The sequence below is a fragment of the Chenopodium album genome, chromosome 13 (assembly GCF_948465745.1).
Source record: "Chenopodium album chromosome 13, dcCheAlbu1.1, whole genome shotgun sequence".
NCBI classification, from domain to species: domain Eukaryota; kingdom Viridiplantae; phylum Streptophyta; class Magnoliopsida; order Caryophyllales; family Amaranthaceae; genus Chenopodium; species Chenopodium album.
In genome coordinates this window covers 10,350,724-10,367,284 of record NC_137846.1, presented here as the reverse complement: position 1 = coordinate 10,367,284, position 16,561 = coordinate 10,350,724, and the positions used below count along the sequence as shown (strand labels likewise).

Genomic DNA, 16,561 nt, shown 5'->3' with positions numbered 1-16,561 from the left:
TGCTTGTTAGCACCATTGTGTACGTCGTTGTTCGCCTCGACGCCGTTATCTTGATGGTGAGAGTTGCTTCACTAGCAATAATGATAGAGCAAACTAGAAATAATACCAAGAGAACACTTTTGTTTCCCATGTTTGAAGAGTTGTGCGTAAATTAAAGAGAGAGTTTTGCTTTACTATTGATCAAGTTTGTAGGAAGATGATTGTAAAAGGTGATTTGCATGTTAATTTATACATTAATGGCATTGCAAAATGTAGGAGATTAAGATTGATTATAGGAAGGATTTTTATATAGCTAATTTATAAGAGGCATTGTAATTTATGCCCTCTTGAATATTAGTATGTAATTATTATTAGAACTCATTTTATAATGCCAAAGAATTTCAAATAGGTATAGAGTACATCCTAATATAAACATGGAACATCTATCTAAAAAAAACACTTGTATTTGATGTGTTTCTCATTTTTAAAATTGTATAACAGCTCGTAGTTATTTTAAGGGTAATAATATTTTTATTTTTTTTTTAATGAAGGCGAGGGGCAAGCCTCAAATGGTAATACTCCGTAATATATGTAGCTCTTAGAGTTACGAATAAACATTTAATATCTTAAATTGATATTCAGTGTCATCGTCTAAGTTTATTACTTGTACATCTTCACATTTAGCTTTTATGCGTAGCCTTAAGGGCTTTATATTCTCCCTTCGTTTTATAATGTTAGTTTCATATGTTATTTTGGCCGTTTCTTAAAGATCTACCCATATTGAATATGTTCCATTTTTAACTTAATTTTTTTGGAATTAATTGATTGTGAATTGATGACATGACTCTAATTAAGAAAATCTCATACTTTGAATTGTGCAATTATGACTTATGCTTTCCCCAAAAAAAATAAAAAATAAATAAATAAATAAATAAAAACTTTAATAAGGTAAACTAATTATGAATTATTTTGTACTTTTATGTTAGATTGCAAATATTCTTCTTTTCTTTTCTTATTATATGTGATTGATTACTATAGGAGTATAGGACTAATATTATGAAATGGAGAGAGTATCATTTTCATTAGCAAATTTCACTTTTGCTACTAGCAAAACACATGTATTTCACTTTTGCTACCGGGGAAAATTTTAATTTTATTTTACTACCATACAAAAACAAGTTTGTTAAAATTTACTATCACTTAACATAATCCATTAGGGTTCCGTGAAGTTTATTAAAAAAAAAAAAAAAAAACCAGCCACCCGTTAAAAAGCCCAGCCCCTCTCGTAGCCACCTTCCCCTCTGCCGGTGCCGGCGATCCCACCCCACTCCCTTTCCCCCACCTACGCAGCTCATCCCCCCCCTCCCTTTTCCCCTTCTTGCTGCCTCGACCCCAACCATTACACCGAAACCACCATAAACCCTAAAATCCGTTTAGGGTGGTTTCGGTGTGGTGGTTTAGGGTTAGGGGTGGCCAAAAAGGGTAGGGGAAGGGGAGGGCGGGTCGATTCCAATGGTGGGAACGGGGAGAGGGGGGCAATTCTAGTGGGGTGATTCTAGTGGGGCGAATGGAGTGGGAGGTGGTTTCCGGCTCGGGGTTAGGGTCGGTCAGCAAGAAGGGGAAAAGGGAAGGGGTTGGGCTGTGTTGGTGTGGGAAAGGGAGTGGGATTGGGTCGCCGGCGCTGGCCGCAGCTTTGGGTGCCGGCCGCCGGCAGGGGAGAGAGTGGCTGACGGGAGGAGCTGGGATTTTTTAAGGGTGGTTAGGTTTTTTTTTTTATATAAATTTTTTTTAATTTTTTAATTTTTATTTTTGGGTGGCTGATGGAGGTAGTTAGGGTGACTAAGGAGGGAGTGGTGGCCGAAGAGTGATAGTGATGGTGGCTAGATCTCACTAACGGAATTACTAACTGAAAGTGTTAAGTGGTAGCAATTTTTAACAAACTTGTTTTTGTATGGTAGTAAAATAAAATTTAAATTTTCCCTGTTAACAAAAGTGAAATACATGTGTTTTGCTGGTAGCAAAAGTGAAAATTTCCTTTTCGTTACTTTAAATGTAATACATAACCCCTATAGAGAATATCTCAACCATCACTTTTGAACTCGAAGCTATATTTGTCATTTTGCTTATACATGCACTGATCAGATTATCAGAGTACGGAACTGGTTGCTTAGGTAAAACAAAGTCAGTGATATCCTTCTCTACCATTATCATATTGTTGTGGCCGCTGCTGCCATCATTGTAGTCCTCGTTGAAGGCAAAATCACAAAGGCGGCGAGTTGCTCTTCTAGCAATAGTGCCAAGAACTTTGGCTCTCAAGTATAAATCCATCTGCTTGCAGAAAAAAGTGAGGTCTGCTATATAATCACAAAATTCACAATGCATATTCTTGGGTAGGTGGTTTTGTGTTTGTGTACATCAGGTGGATTCTTCTAATATAGTTTTGAAAAGTTAAGCAAGTGCGGTTACCATACTTCAGATTTGGGAGTAGGAATTTACATAACTTCCCACTCTATTCTCAAGCGTTGAACTCTTGGTATGATAACCATTGCCAATTTGTCACAAAAGAGTAAAAGTCCAATTATTATAATTAAGATGGTTTGTTTTCTTACACACTGAATAATACCTAAAATAAACTACCCAGAGAAATGTGTATTTTGTCTTAATTCCAGGATAGACAGAACGAAGAAAAAATTTAGACGAAATTTTGTTGCAGTAATGATGGTGCTCCAGCCATCCTAACATTTCGACGAAATGTTGCTCCAGATTCCAGAAGGTGAAACAAACAATCAAGGAGACTTCAAAAACCATCCATCACAGAACAGAAGCAAGGCCAACCTTCTTAGGTTCTACTATTTTGTTTTTTGGATTAGCATTGCGTGATACATCCACCAGAGCCTTGAAGCTATAGGGCTCGTGCATGGCCAGTTCTGACAAGACCTTCCTGTTTAGCTGTATGTTTTCCTTCATCAGCCCACACATGAAGTTACCATAGTTTACCTGTAGCCAAAACAATAGGAATATATACTGATGTAGAATACTTTAAGACATCTCAGATGACAATTCTAACAATGTATACATCAATATCATCACAGTGAAAGAGTAAAACTAAATGTGTTCCTACACATTGACAGCACTCCAAAACAAAAATACATGTACTACAATGTCTCTATAGATGCTCCTAATTTTGGCATGGCCAAAGAGGTCAAAAATACCATAACAAAGAGGTGGTTTCCAACTGATCCTTAAACCAGTATGCATTGATTGCTTCATATGTCAATGAAAGAGAGACCCAGACGCAATGGTTGCTTCACACTTCAATGAAAGAGAGACCAAGACTATTTGTTGAGCCTTTTCTATTTGAGTTCATTATAATCCAAATGTTGGAAAACAGTGTTTCTTTCGCTTCAGTCCGTTAAACACTAAATAAAACACTTTTTTTAAAGATAATATACAGATCTACCTAATAGCTACTTGTGGTTGCACTCATTGTAGATTTGTAGATTCCCCCCCCCCCCCCTCTCTCTCCCCTCTCCTCTTCCAAAAAAGTACTAACTCCAGATCTGTGTTACTACAACTTCCAGCCATTATCTTGATTTCCTAAAACAGCTTTGTGCAAGCAAAACCAACTGGAATAATTGATGCCTGTAATTGTGACACGGCAAAAGGACTGGCATTATATAGCAAAATTTAGCCAAATCCAGTCTCCAAAATCGCAGCAAAGTTAGCCTCAACAAAAACTCATTATCTCACCAAGATGAACATCACTCCAAATTTTATTCTAGATATAGGACATTAGGACGGGAGCTCCACACAAAATTGATAAAGAAAAACATGACAATCACATCCAACATAAGGCTCTTTCTGTAGAATGTGAACACCATCTAGTACTCTAGTGCCTGGGGTTGTTTGATGCAAAGATTTGATTTCCCTTGATTACCTTACAATCTTTAATAGAGGTTGTGGCGCCATATCTCTTATTACAATATTATGTAATTCATCTCTCTGGGTTAGCTTACACAACCAGTGGAACATCCTTAATCTATCACCATTAACTTAAGGACATTCGTTTAGGAACAATTTCACACTTTTCTCCCAGAAAAAAGATAGAAGATCCAGATTCATTCAAGAAAATAATCTATTGGTGTGGGAAAGTGTCCTTCAACCCTAGTAAATTTTTCTGCAAAAAATTCATCTACAATGTTGTTTATGAGGACACAACAAAGATCGTTGAGCAATAGAATGCTTCACTTATAGGAAATACTGCTCATCAGTACAAAACCAAAATAAAAGCTTCCCAAGATGTTGGATAAACACAACTAACATGTACACAGCACTATCTACCCTAGTTAATTGTTAGACCACACCATTCAGTAGCAAAATCAAGCAGCAGGCAATACAAATTTAGTCGAAACCAAACTATTTGTGTTCCTCCACAGGTCATAGGATTTTCTAAAGTAAAAGTTTATTGAAATTTCAGAAAATTAGCAGAAGAAATAGTAGCAATTGTTTTTAGTTTTTTACACACGCTATAATTCTTCAGAGAAGATCAGAACCCAAGATGATTTAACACAACTCAGACCATGACTTCCTAAAGTTAAAACTCAATAATTAACAAATTTCAAAGATAGAACAACAGTTCCATAAGAATAATTTCAATTTACATCTTAGGTTACTGTTTTTAAGCTCATTAACCAATATAACTGATAAAGAACAAACCTTGAACCTTTCAAAATTTTTAAACCCCAAGAATTTTTGGAACTTAGGTAGTGATATCAAAATAATACTCTCAAGTTCACACAGGCTACAATTTCAAATCATTTATACAAGCATAGATATATAATCAAACTTTGTAATCAAATAAAAATTGAAGACAAGCAGTACTTACGCCATGTTGTCGTGCACCAGCATTGATGCGTTCAATCCAAAGAGAGCGCATATCACGCTTCTTGTTGCGGCGATCCCTATAAGAGTACTGAAGCGCCTTCTCCACTCTCTCTCTAGCTATTCTTATGCAATTCTTTGCTCTGCCTCTAAAACCCTTTGCTAGTTTGAATATCTTCTTCTTGTTCATTTTTGTTCCTCTCGAGCAACGGAGATGATTTTACTCTGTTTGCAGAACAAGCAGCTTATTTTATTATCACAACGAAAAAACAATTATTGCAGGAACACCAACGAAATTACACCAGTGAAAAAAGCAGCCTGTTTCAACAGCAAAAGGCTTCAGCAACGACAAAAATCACAAGCATACAACAGCAGTACCAACAGCACAACAAAACCAACAAGCAACAACAGCAGCAGACATGAGCAGCTCTAAACAATCACATGGTGAAGATAGAGAATGCTTAACATGTACTACCTCTGTTTCATATTAATTACAACTTTTGGGTACTATTTATGAGATATAAATTATCCAAAGGTTGCAAATAATATAAAATAGAGGTAGTATATTAATTGGAAAGAAAGCAGGGCTACTTCGCCTAATTAATTGTGATGTACCCTAAGCTGCATCAGGAGCCTTAGTAGCCATCAGCGACGAGCTAAGAATTTAGTCACTATTATTACGTAATGAACAATGAAATGCAGAAAATTAGCTAGCTGAATGATCACTAGAGAGCAACTAATTGAGCTCCTATGACTAAGTTTAGACAGTCAAAATAAAGCAGTGCCAAAAACACCGGAAAATCGCCAAGCAAAAGAGAACACCTCAAAAACCTAATCACGGGGTTTAAGCTAAAAAAGGTTCACACCACCTCGACTACGAGTGGCTAGCAATGAAACCATTTATAGCATTGATTCAAAAGAATAAACACCTCAGAAATGCCAATTGAATATCTAAAATACGCAGAATCAGCTCATTATACACAGAACATGATATCGCAACCGCGTCAACAGCTACAAAACCCTACATTCTTAATTCAATTGATAATACTGTGTAAATGAGGGAGATTAGGTCCGATTTCATAGTTCAATACTAACATTAAAGGGTTCTGCAATACATTAGCAACCAAATTTGATTCAATTATCAAATAAATTAACGATATTTGATTCAATTATCAATTACGCTCATAATTTTGTTTTCTAACAACATAATAGCTGGTTATGATCTTTCATACTTTAATTAGAACCAATAGTTCAGGTTTTCGAACCCTAAACTTACTACACTGACAATAAAATTAAATTAAACCCTAAATTGTGAAATTGATATGATGATTACAATAAGAAACAACAACTTACCTCAGAAGCTGGTATTAGAAGGCGCCTGGATGGAGAACGTCAAGTGCGCTTCAATGGAGAACTGAGAGAAAGAGGAGGTGGTAGAATTAGAGCAATTCAATGGGTTAGGAGCCCCATTAAAAGCCCTGACCCGCCCTAGTTATAAATGGGTCAGATCAGTCCAATTAATAAAGTGAATCGTTAAACGGGTCTTTATAAGGCACTACTCTCTCAGTCCTTCCGTTTCATAATAATTACAACATTTTGACTGGCATACATGATGATACACAATTTTGACCATTAATATTTTTAATTAGATATTTTTAATAAGTATAAAAGCTTGACCTAAAGGAAATAGGAAAAATGTAATTTAATAATCCCACCTTTAGTCGGTCTTCCATAAACAATCCCACCTTTTGAAATTTCAGAAACAATCTCACCTTTAACATGGATCTTCCATTAACGTCCCCTGACCGGTGGGATTGCTTTGGTAACCGATTTTCTTAGGTTCTATGACACATGTCGATGTTTAATATGTATATTCTTTTTTTTTCCAATAAAAAAAAAAAACCCCCACTGCTGCATCCCTTCCCCGGCAACCAAACTCAGGCGTCATCCCCGTCCCTCCACATCACTGTCGCAGCCGCATCCCTTCCCCGGCAACCCAACTCAGGCATCATCTCTTCCCCGGCAACCCTAATCGACAAGTGATTGATTCAATCATCACCACACATCATCATCACCACGAGTCTTTCTTCTTGGTTGTGCACTTCATCATCACCACGCATCATCATCAACGATCCTCAACATCTTTCATCAGTGGTTTAAGCTCAATCATGGCAGTTGGATTGATTCAATTTCATTCATACCGTACAATTTCACACGCGAAATACGATTTTGGGTGATGATGTTCAGTTCATGTGGGGATTAGGGTTTCAAATGGGGTCAGGTTTCAGCTAAGGTGAGGGCGGGGGTGGGGACTGCAGCCAGGGGAAATGGTTGGGATGGTGGATTGAACTTGCCGCGGCAAAAGAAGTCATGGTTGGTGGAGGAATGCGTGGGTGTTAGGGGGTTGCTGGTGGAGGAGTGCGTGGGTGTTAGGGGGTTGCTGGGAAACTGGTGGGCGGTAAGGAGTGAGGAGTTGAGGAGGTAGTGGTTTGGGTGGCAGCTCAGGTGGTAAACATGGAGGGAGGTAGGAGGAGATGAATTAAAATAAATAAATAAATAAATAAAAATAAAAAGTTTGATCGGTTTAACCCGTAATAGGTCAAAAGGATAGTTAATGGAAGATCCATGTTAAAGATGGGATTGTTTCTGGAATTTCAAAAGATGCGATTGTTTATGGAACACCGACTAAAGGTGGGATTATTAGATTACATTTTTCCAAGGAAATATACAATAAGACTTATCCAAAATAATATTACATGGCAATATATGTTTTTTATAAATTGATAAAAAATAAAAAATAAAAAAATAAAAAAAGTGAAAGTAAACATATAAATAGTGCAAAAGTCAAATTGTTGTGATTATTACAAAACGGGGTGAGTAGTTATAAATAGGGTGGGTCTTTATAGTCGTCTAAATCATGGATTTTTAATAGGCATAGTCAGTAGTGAAGAGGTGAACCCTACAAGTGTTTGGAATTAGAAATACGGCAAATCTTCTTTAAAAACCATCAATTTTGCTTCCAACCTTTTTTTTTCCTACATTTCCACATACTTAGGCTGCTAAAAACTAACACTACCTGAAAATAGTGGTTTTGGGTTAAATTTCCGACCCGATTTACTTAATGAGTTGACACAAACCAAACCTAATAAATGGGTTAGGATAAAATTGAGAATTTCAAGCCAAAAAATGACCTGGGTAAACCGAAATATTATATAGGAAAAATTGAGTTTATAAATCCCAACTTTGGGCGGTTTATTATGAAAAATCCCAACTATGCATTATCCCTTAAAAATCCCAATTTTGATACCCATCTTCTTTTAAAGATCCCAGATGACCAATTACCTGAAGATAAGGTTAACTCTTTTTTTAAAAAAAAGAAATTGTCACTTGTCAGAATTTTAGTGGTCCCAAAAATAAAATTAATTGTTTTTTTTTAAATCTGATTTATTCAAAAAAAAAAAAAAAAAAAAAAAAAAAAAAAAAAAACCAACTCAGCCCCCACCCCTTATCCCGGAAAACACACCACCTCCACCCCACCCCGCCGGAAAATCGGCCCGCATCCCCGAAAACCCCTCCCCCGCTGTCGGAAAACGGCACTCACCCCCTCCCGATGGTTCGATTTTAGGGGTGGGGGAAGGGAGGGGGGGCAATTTCGAGGGTGGAGGTTTTGGGATGGGGTGTTTTCCGGTTTAGGGTTTAGGGTGGGAGGGTTTCAAGAGGGTGGGGGAGGGAAAGGGTGGGTTTCGAGGGTGGGGGAGGGTTGGTCACCGGATTCCGACGACGGGGGAAGGGTTATCAGGGGTGAGGGGCAATAATTCGGCGGGGGTGGGGTGGGGGTGGGGTGTTTTCCGAGAAGGGTGTGGTGGTTGTTTTTTATTATTATTATTATTGTTATATAATATATGTATTTAATGGATGTCCATTATACCTTTATGATAATTCTAGAATACTTTATTAGATATACTAGGTTTATTATTCTATAAGGAAACCCTAATTGTATCATATATATATATATATATATATATATATATATACATACTCCAGGAATAAGGATATAGATCTATTCTGTCCCATACTTTCTCCTCTTTTTCTTTAATTTCATAACACGTTATCAGCACCAAACCCTAGCCGACTGAGCTAATGAAATCACCATGGTACTATGATTAAGGTCGGTATTATATTTACCCTTTTTCTTCTTAAATTTAAGTAGCAATTAATTGGTACTGTTATGTTACGGAGTACTTGTTTTTGATGTGTCGAATTAGTCATGTCATGATTGATTGGTTATTCCTTGTATTTTACTCCATATTAAAATTCACTTCTATTGAATTTTTGATCGATTAGCTGTTTTTAACGCATATATGTGAAACCAATTAATAGTATTTTATTTGTTATGTAATCATAGTAGTCTTGATTAGGGGTTTTGGATCTGATGAAGTAGTAGCAAATTAAATCCAATAGATCTATGAATATGCATAACCATGGATATTGTATTACTGTAATTTCACTGCATACAAGTTTTCTTTTCTTCATTATTTCACTTATATACTTGCGACATATTTTATTTTGGTCTTTTTGATACGTTAGATAAGGACCCATAAAATATGTATGATAATTATTTATTATTTATGATATCCTCAGGGGACTGATCCATTTGCATTCCCCCTTCAATATAATAGGGATAGATCTAGTTTTATATCACCATGGTAAGTGTGATTAAATTGAGTATTATTATTCTATATCGTTCTTGAATGTGCGCTCAACACTATTATACGTAGTATTAATTAGAGACTAGCATGATGTGAGATTATTATAGTATATCATTAACCGATGCTTGATCTTAGTTTATTGTCAAAAGTTTATTAGTACACATACAAGTCCCAAAATATGAAATAGTAGTACTCTCCCCGTTTCACTTTATTAGTCCCCTTTGAAATTAATTACTTAAAATAATAAACAGATGGAGTGGTATATTGTGCATTGAAACTTTTATCATGCAAAATTACAAACAACATAGATGCTTTGAAACGTGTATATGTATAGTACATATATTCTTAACCACTATATAATTAATTAATGTAATTAGGAATATAGTAAATATTCGTGAATTCCCCAGTTTTGTATAATTTTCTAAATTGTTAGAATATATATTTAACATATACAGAGTATATTTTATATGTATTATATTTACCGTATATATCTTCACTCTTTGTATACTTATAAAGTTATAATAGTCTAGCAATTAGTTAGGCTTTAATTTAGTCAATAATTACCCCACTTAATAAGGGATTTAGTTAGGAGATCCTCTGTTAACTCTTAGCTTGTATATATTATGTTTGATGATAATGCAAACCTCACAGAATCAGTTTCCTTCATAAATCCTACTGTATTATTATTTCCTTTTTATTCCTAGACTAAGTTTGTTTTTAGGCCTTGCATAAGCATTATGGCTTTGTCAAAGATATAATAAAATATCATATTCCAAATCTTATCATATATGATAGGTGTTTATCATATTGGTAGCATACTTTGATGAATTAAAGTACAACTTACTGCATATATATTTATTATGTGTGCTATCTTGATGGTTAGACTGTTAAAGTACTATACTCTTTATAGTTAATTTTATGGTTATATAAATTATTGAACTTATAGAAAAGTTGATTGTGGCAATGTTGCCTGTGCATATGTAATCTTAGATGCTTTCATTTATATGTTATATATTGTAGCCTTGTGTAATATACTAGACTTCAATACCACTTTTTTTTTGTGTGTTTTTGTTGATCTCCTCGAAGCAACACTATACAATATTATGATATGGTTGATCGAATCTAATTATTAATTTAATCTATTGAAAAGGGGTGAAGGTGCATGCTAATTATATTCATACTCTTTAATTTCTATTAACATACTCACCTTATGAATAGTTCATTTCCGTCCTCCTATCAAACTCAGAATTCTTAATCATAAAGTTTGTTTCTATATATAATGGTGATTTTGCTTTGTTTTGTTCTATTATAACTTCATCCTTCATCATATGTGGAATGAATTTGTAGAATGGAATATGATACCTTTTTGATAAATATGTAAAATAATGAAGTATGGTTTTCAAAAATATATATTTATAACTAAGTTCTACTCATTCCCCAAAGTGAATGAGATATTGATGTATGATGGAAAAGGATAACAAGAATGTTAATTCACTTTATTGATTCTGATTCATGGAAAAGCTCATAAGAATTGCAAACATGACTACATAATATTCATTTGAGTAAAAAAAAAATGAGTTAAAGAAATTAAGCATGATATTATGAGGTTCTTAGTTGAAAAATGTATTCATTATACCCATGCTTTAATTTTGAGAATTTTCAATATAAAGATTCATATAATTGGGCAAGAGGAAAAGAATAACTTTGCTTTGTTTGATACATGCATGCATTGCAAAAGAATTTATGGCTTAAAAGGAGCAAGGAATTTAAAGATTGTGTTGGACTATTTTTATACCCCTATATGCAAGGATTAGGGGGAAGTAGTGTTTATTCCATTGTTTTTATGTAATCCTTGCACAAAAATAATTAAATATGTTGATGGTCAGTTTGGTATATTTACTAGCATAAATATCAATAATTTATTTAATAGAGGTGACCACATAATAATCAAATATTTAGAATGATACCATTCTAAAGATGTATATGAATAAATGTCATTACCTATATACTAGCTATAAATGTACATATTAAGCTGATGTCCTAGAAGGACACGATCAGTTTCTATTGAAACTAGCACACCTGAAGTGTGGTAATCCAAAAGGTTACAACAATAATAATTCTTGGAAGAGAAAATGAACAATAATTGACAATGACAAGTTTGAAAAAGTGACACATTTTAATGGATCTTCTGAAGAGATCATTTTTAGTACATTAACATATGTTATGATTATATAAAGTACTCCAAAAGAGTATAAAATGTTGTCCAACAAGATTAGCATGTATCAAGATTACAATCAATAGAGTATTAGTTAATTGTCTTGCCAATCGTAGAAAGAAACACATTGATGTACTTATATCACATAATACTCATGGTCATGCATAAATTAAAGTATCTCTAATAAGGTGATCACCAGTATTGTAAAACTGACCATAATTTAAATACTAAAGGAAAAATGATTGGATGTGATAATTAAAAATTAGGCCATTCGGGGTTTAATAAATCCCCGTTATGGAAACCTGAAGTTTCATTTGATATGAAAGAAATAATGTGTTGACGCCCTCTCATGTTAAATATATGAAATAATTTGAATGGCAAGACATAACATTGAGATTGAGCTATATTTGGATTGTGATTTTTAATAGTTTGTGTTAAAAGAAGAGTTTTTCAAGAGATAATATAATTGGTGACCTCAAGTTCACTAGAATAATTTATATGCTGACAAATATTAGGTGACCAGAAGCTCACCACGTACAAGTTATATGTGAAAATTTTGAGTAACTAGTATCATACTATCAATGTTTCTAGTGATCCGAAGATCACCACCTAGTGGAATTACAAGAAAGTTTATGTTTGTATAACAATTCTCTTGATTGGAGCTATTATATGTCAGCACATAAGAAAGAGAATAAGAAAATAGACAACTGCACAATTCATAATCCCCCTAATATTGATCTCTAGAAGAGAGAACAAAATTTCATTATTCTCCAGAAGAGATAGAAATTTGTTGAATATATATAATTATCCTATGAGATGAAATTTGTTGTACAGGAAAATATATTTTAAATTGGTGAAGAATTACCCCAATATTTGATATATTTTACCAACTTAGGGGGAAGAATTGAAGTAAGTTGGCAAAATTATAAAATTATAATCAGTTGATCCATCTAATGATACTTACTTTATAAAATTACATGCCAACTTATTATAGTGATAATTATATTACGTGCATACGTTAAGATAGATCTTGCAAAGTCTTCTTTAAATCACTACACCTGAAGTGTAGATTGTATGATCGGTTTCAATATAAATATATGATATATGACAAGATAGTGCAGTTGATACTTTTAAAGTACAATTATAGTATATTAATACCATGATGTGTGACATACCCTTAATAGGTATTATAGATATCTGAATTATTATAATAGATGGCTATTAGGTAAGAAAAGTTATAATGGTACCAATGGGAAATGTATTCAGATATCATTACCAAAATAGCATACAAATTAAAATTGTATCTTGAGAAATTATATGCTACCGGTATATGATGGAACCGATATATAATATGCATATGCAGAAGGAATAGACTTGTGAATAAGTAATTAGAAATATATGTCCATTTTGATGTCGACATGAAACTAAATCAAAAGGCTTATCATGGACAGGAAGTCCAACGAAATATGAATGCTAATGATCAAAAGTTATCATGGACTAGTAGTCCAATTAGAAAATGGATTCCTGAAATCCTCACTGTATAGTGTTTGCATTTTTGAGTCTTTAATTCATCTACAAGTTTGAGTTTTAGATTTATGCATTATTCATTGTATATATAGGATGTAGTTTGATGCATTACTCTTCACGTATATATTTTGTTTAATATTTTATCATGAACTCCACATCTCATATTGCATGCATTAGTACTAGTTCTATACAACAACAATTGTGTTGTATGTGAATGTTTGTGGTATGACGAGTTTATAATTATAATGAAGACTTACAAGAAGAAACTTATACTCCGATGGGCTTATAATTGTGATGAAAGTTTATATGATGATGATCCAATTGCATGTTATGTATCATGCATGAAAAGTTCCCGAAGAACTTACATACAACGTACTCAAATATCTAGCCATTCAAATTCTATATTCTGAAAAATGACAATGTTGATGATATTGTTATCAAACTCATGAAGAGTATTGGTGACTAAGTTATTAAGATATCAACCTGAAGTTTAACCATGTGAGAGTTAATCGATTTTGTACACATTAGAGAATTCTCGTATAAAATGCAAAATTTCTAAACAAGAATAGTAATGAGATATACAATAGTAAGAACAATAATCTTCTTATGATCCAGAAGAACCATGAGTAAAGTACATAGTAATTACTTATGTTATTACTAATTCATATAAGCTTAAATAATAATATCAAGATATCACGAGTTGCCATAAATTATTATCAATATTTGATTATTAATAGCTACTTTTACAACCTCCAGAAGTAGGCATAATTTTGATGGTAAGACAACTTGAAACAGAAATGTCATATAAGGTAGTGGTAAATGCAACATAGGTATTGTTCTCACGAGTGTGGAAAAATGAAGGTGCCTCACAATGAAGATTAGAATATTCAAGTTTGATTACATTAGGGAGGATCAACTATCAAGGAATGTTATTCAGCTATAAGTGTGAAGTTACTAAGGAATTAGATCATTATGTTAGAAGATCTCAAGTTATGCATTCATTAGGGGGAGAAAATACGCACTGCACTGTTTTTCCCTTAACCATGGTTTTGTCCCACATTGGGTTTTCCTGGTAAGGTTTTTAACGAGGCAGCATGTCATTGTGTATTACGAAAGTGTTGTAATCTTTTTCCTTTACTAGGTTTTTATCCCATCGAGTTTTTCCTAGTAAGGTTTTAACGAGACACACTGTTCGATAATGGTCATCCAAGGGGGAGTGTTATATAATATATGTATTTAATGGATGTCCATTATACCTTTATGATAATTTTAGAATACTTTATTAGATATACTAGGTTTATTATTCTATAAGGAAACCCTAATTATATCACATGTATATATATATATATGTACTCCTACATTATCCAGGAATAAGAATATAGATCTATTCTGTCCCATACTTTCTCCTCTTTTTCTTTAATTTCATAACAATTATTAATTTTTTTGAATTTTTTAGTTTTTTTTTTTTTTTTTTTTTTGAATTAGTTTTTTTTAGTTTTTTTTTTTTTGACCAATCTCGTGTTGACATGTGGATTGTAACTTGAAGTAAAAGGTTTGCTGACCTGTTGGGATCTTTAAAAGAAAATGGATATCAAAGTTAGGATTTTTGATGGATAACACATAGTTGGAATTTTTCATAGTAAACAGCTCAACGTTGGAATTTATAAACTCAATTTTTCCTATTATATAAGGTCGAGTTAAATTAAATTCAATGTGATAACTCAAACTAACTTAATTAATATTCTTTTGATCCACATACACCCATCCAACGAGCTAGCCCAATTAATATCTTATGTTAACAAAATATGCTTAGCCAAATATTTGTTATCCCTTTTTTTTGACAAAAAAATTTGTTATCCAACAAGTAGTGACATTTTTTATACTCCGTAGTATTAAATCTGGAGGGAACCCCCATTTCTCAAGTGGCATAAATGATTTTTTTTTTTTTTTTTTTTTTTTTTTTTTTTGAGGGAGTGGCATAAATGAAAATAAGTATACATTTATTAATATTTTAAATTTTTTGCTGATTTAACACAGTTAACTTTCCATCCACCTTCACCCGTGTTCTTCCTCCTTTACCCACAGCTAACTCAATTGAAGAAGCTTGAGTTTTTGTCCAACTACATCGTCATCATCCTCATCCATCTTCCACCGACACCCCCATTTTCATCATTTTCAACACCATTTGTCTCCACCATCATGTCCACTACCATTTACGGCGGCAAATTTAATGAAAACCCTAAAAATAAAGGGAGAAAGAAAGGGTGTGGTTAACCCAAAGGGTAGGGTAGGGGTGTTATGTCCCTCCATTGAAGCAATCCTTAAGCTTTTGAAATCTTCATTTGGAGATGCTCCTCGAATGAATAGAAATACATGTACCCCCAACTTCTGAGCACAAACTCTACCACTACCAACATGTCAACATTCACCAAGTAACATTGTCTAACACCAAAAATAAATAAATAAATGACAAAATTGTCCATAAATTTTCCACCAAAATGCCGTTTTGAGAAACTTGTATTTAGCCTTGAATTTGTGTGCAAGTTCGTGTTAAATCGGAGTAGTTATGATATTACAGTTTACTTTTCATGCTAACGTGGACTGAAAAAGAAAGGTTTACTCCATTAATAAACGTTTTTGAAAAATTTCAGACAAATTAAGTTAAGTGCGAGAGAGAATCTCATTCCCCCAGATTAGTTGATCGTTTCAGCTTCTTGGCCACTTATCTTTGTAAATCCAGCTTCTATTTCTTCACCTTCTCATACTAATCAGTGACTTTGCAGCCAAATTAAAGAAAACCCTAAGATTAAGAAATATGAAAAGAAGGAAATAAGGAAGATCTTCAACAATGGACTAATGGAGTTCACATAAGGAGAGTATCAAAAAATCAACAGGCAATTAAATCTTTAACTCATGTATTTGCACAGCACAGTCACAAACTAGTCTGAAATTAAAGCAATGAATACAGGTTGCTGAACATTGTTATTGAGAATTCAGCTCAAGGTAAAATGAAAGGTAAGATATTTTCCTATTCCTTAGAAGATGAAAAAAATGAGTAACAACCAACCTTCACCCACTGGGAAACTACTTTCAAACAAATGTTACCCCTACGCAACGAGATTAGAGCAGCCGAGTAGGGGTCAACTGTAATCACCTCTAGGCCTCTATTCCGTCTACAAAACGACGACTCAGCATTGAAAATAAAACAGCGAAAACTTATAGATCACCAGCAGGAGCAAACAACACAATA

At 33.7% G+C, this 16,561-nt stretch overlaps 1 protein-coding gene across 1 annotated transcript; it reads right to left on the bottom strand.

Moving 5' to 3' along the window:
• Positions 1-2,531: 2,531 nt before the first annotated feature.
• Positions 2,532-6,353, bottom strand: LOC145576271 (uncharacterized). Its single transcript, XM_081634054.1, has 3 exons — positions 6,214-6,353; positions 4,865-5,085; positions 2,532-2,976 (listed from the first exon to the last, which is right to left on the bottom strand). Exons 2-3 carry the CDS (start codon positions 5,048-5,050, stop codon positions 2,791-2,793), a joined length of 372 nt encoding a protein of 123 aa, XP_081490180.1. The 5' UTR covers positions 5,051-5,085; positions 6,214-6,353; the 3' UTR covers positions 2,532-2,790.
• Positions 6,354-16,561: the final 10,208 nt, after the last annotated feature.

Excerpts from the sequence above, each read along its gene's own strand:
- LOC145576271 (XM_081634054.1), bottom strand. The coding sequence starts at position 5,050 with ATGAACAAGAAGAAGATATTCAAACTAGCAAAGGGTTTTAGAGGCAGA. Across the intron at positions 2,977-4,864 it reads CTGGTGCACGACAACATGGC|GTAAACTATGGTAACTTCAT; the intron begins GTAAGTACTGCT and ends TTTTGGCTACAG.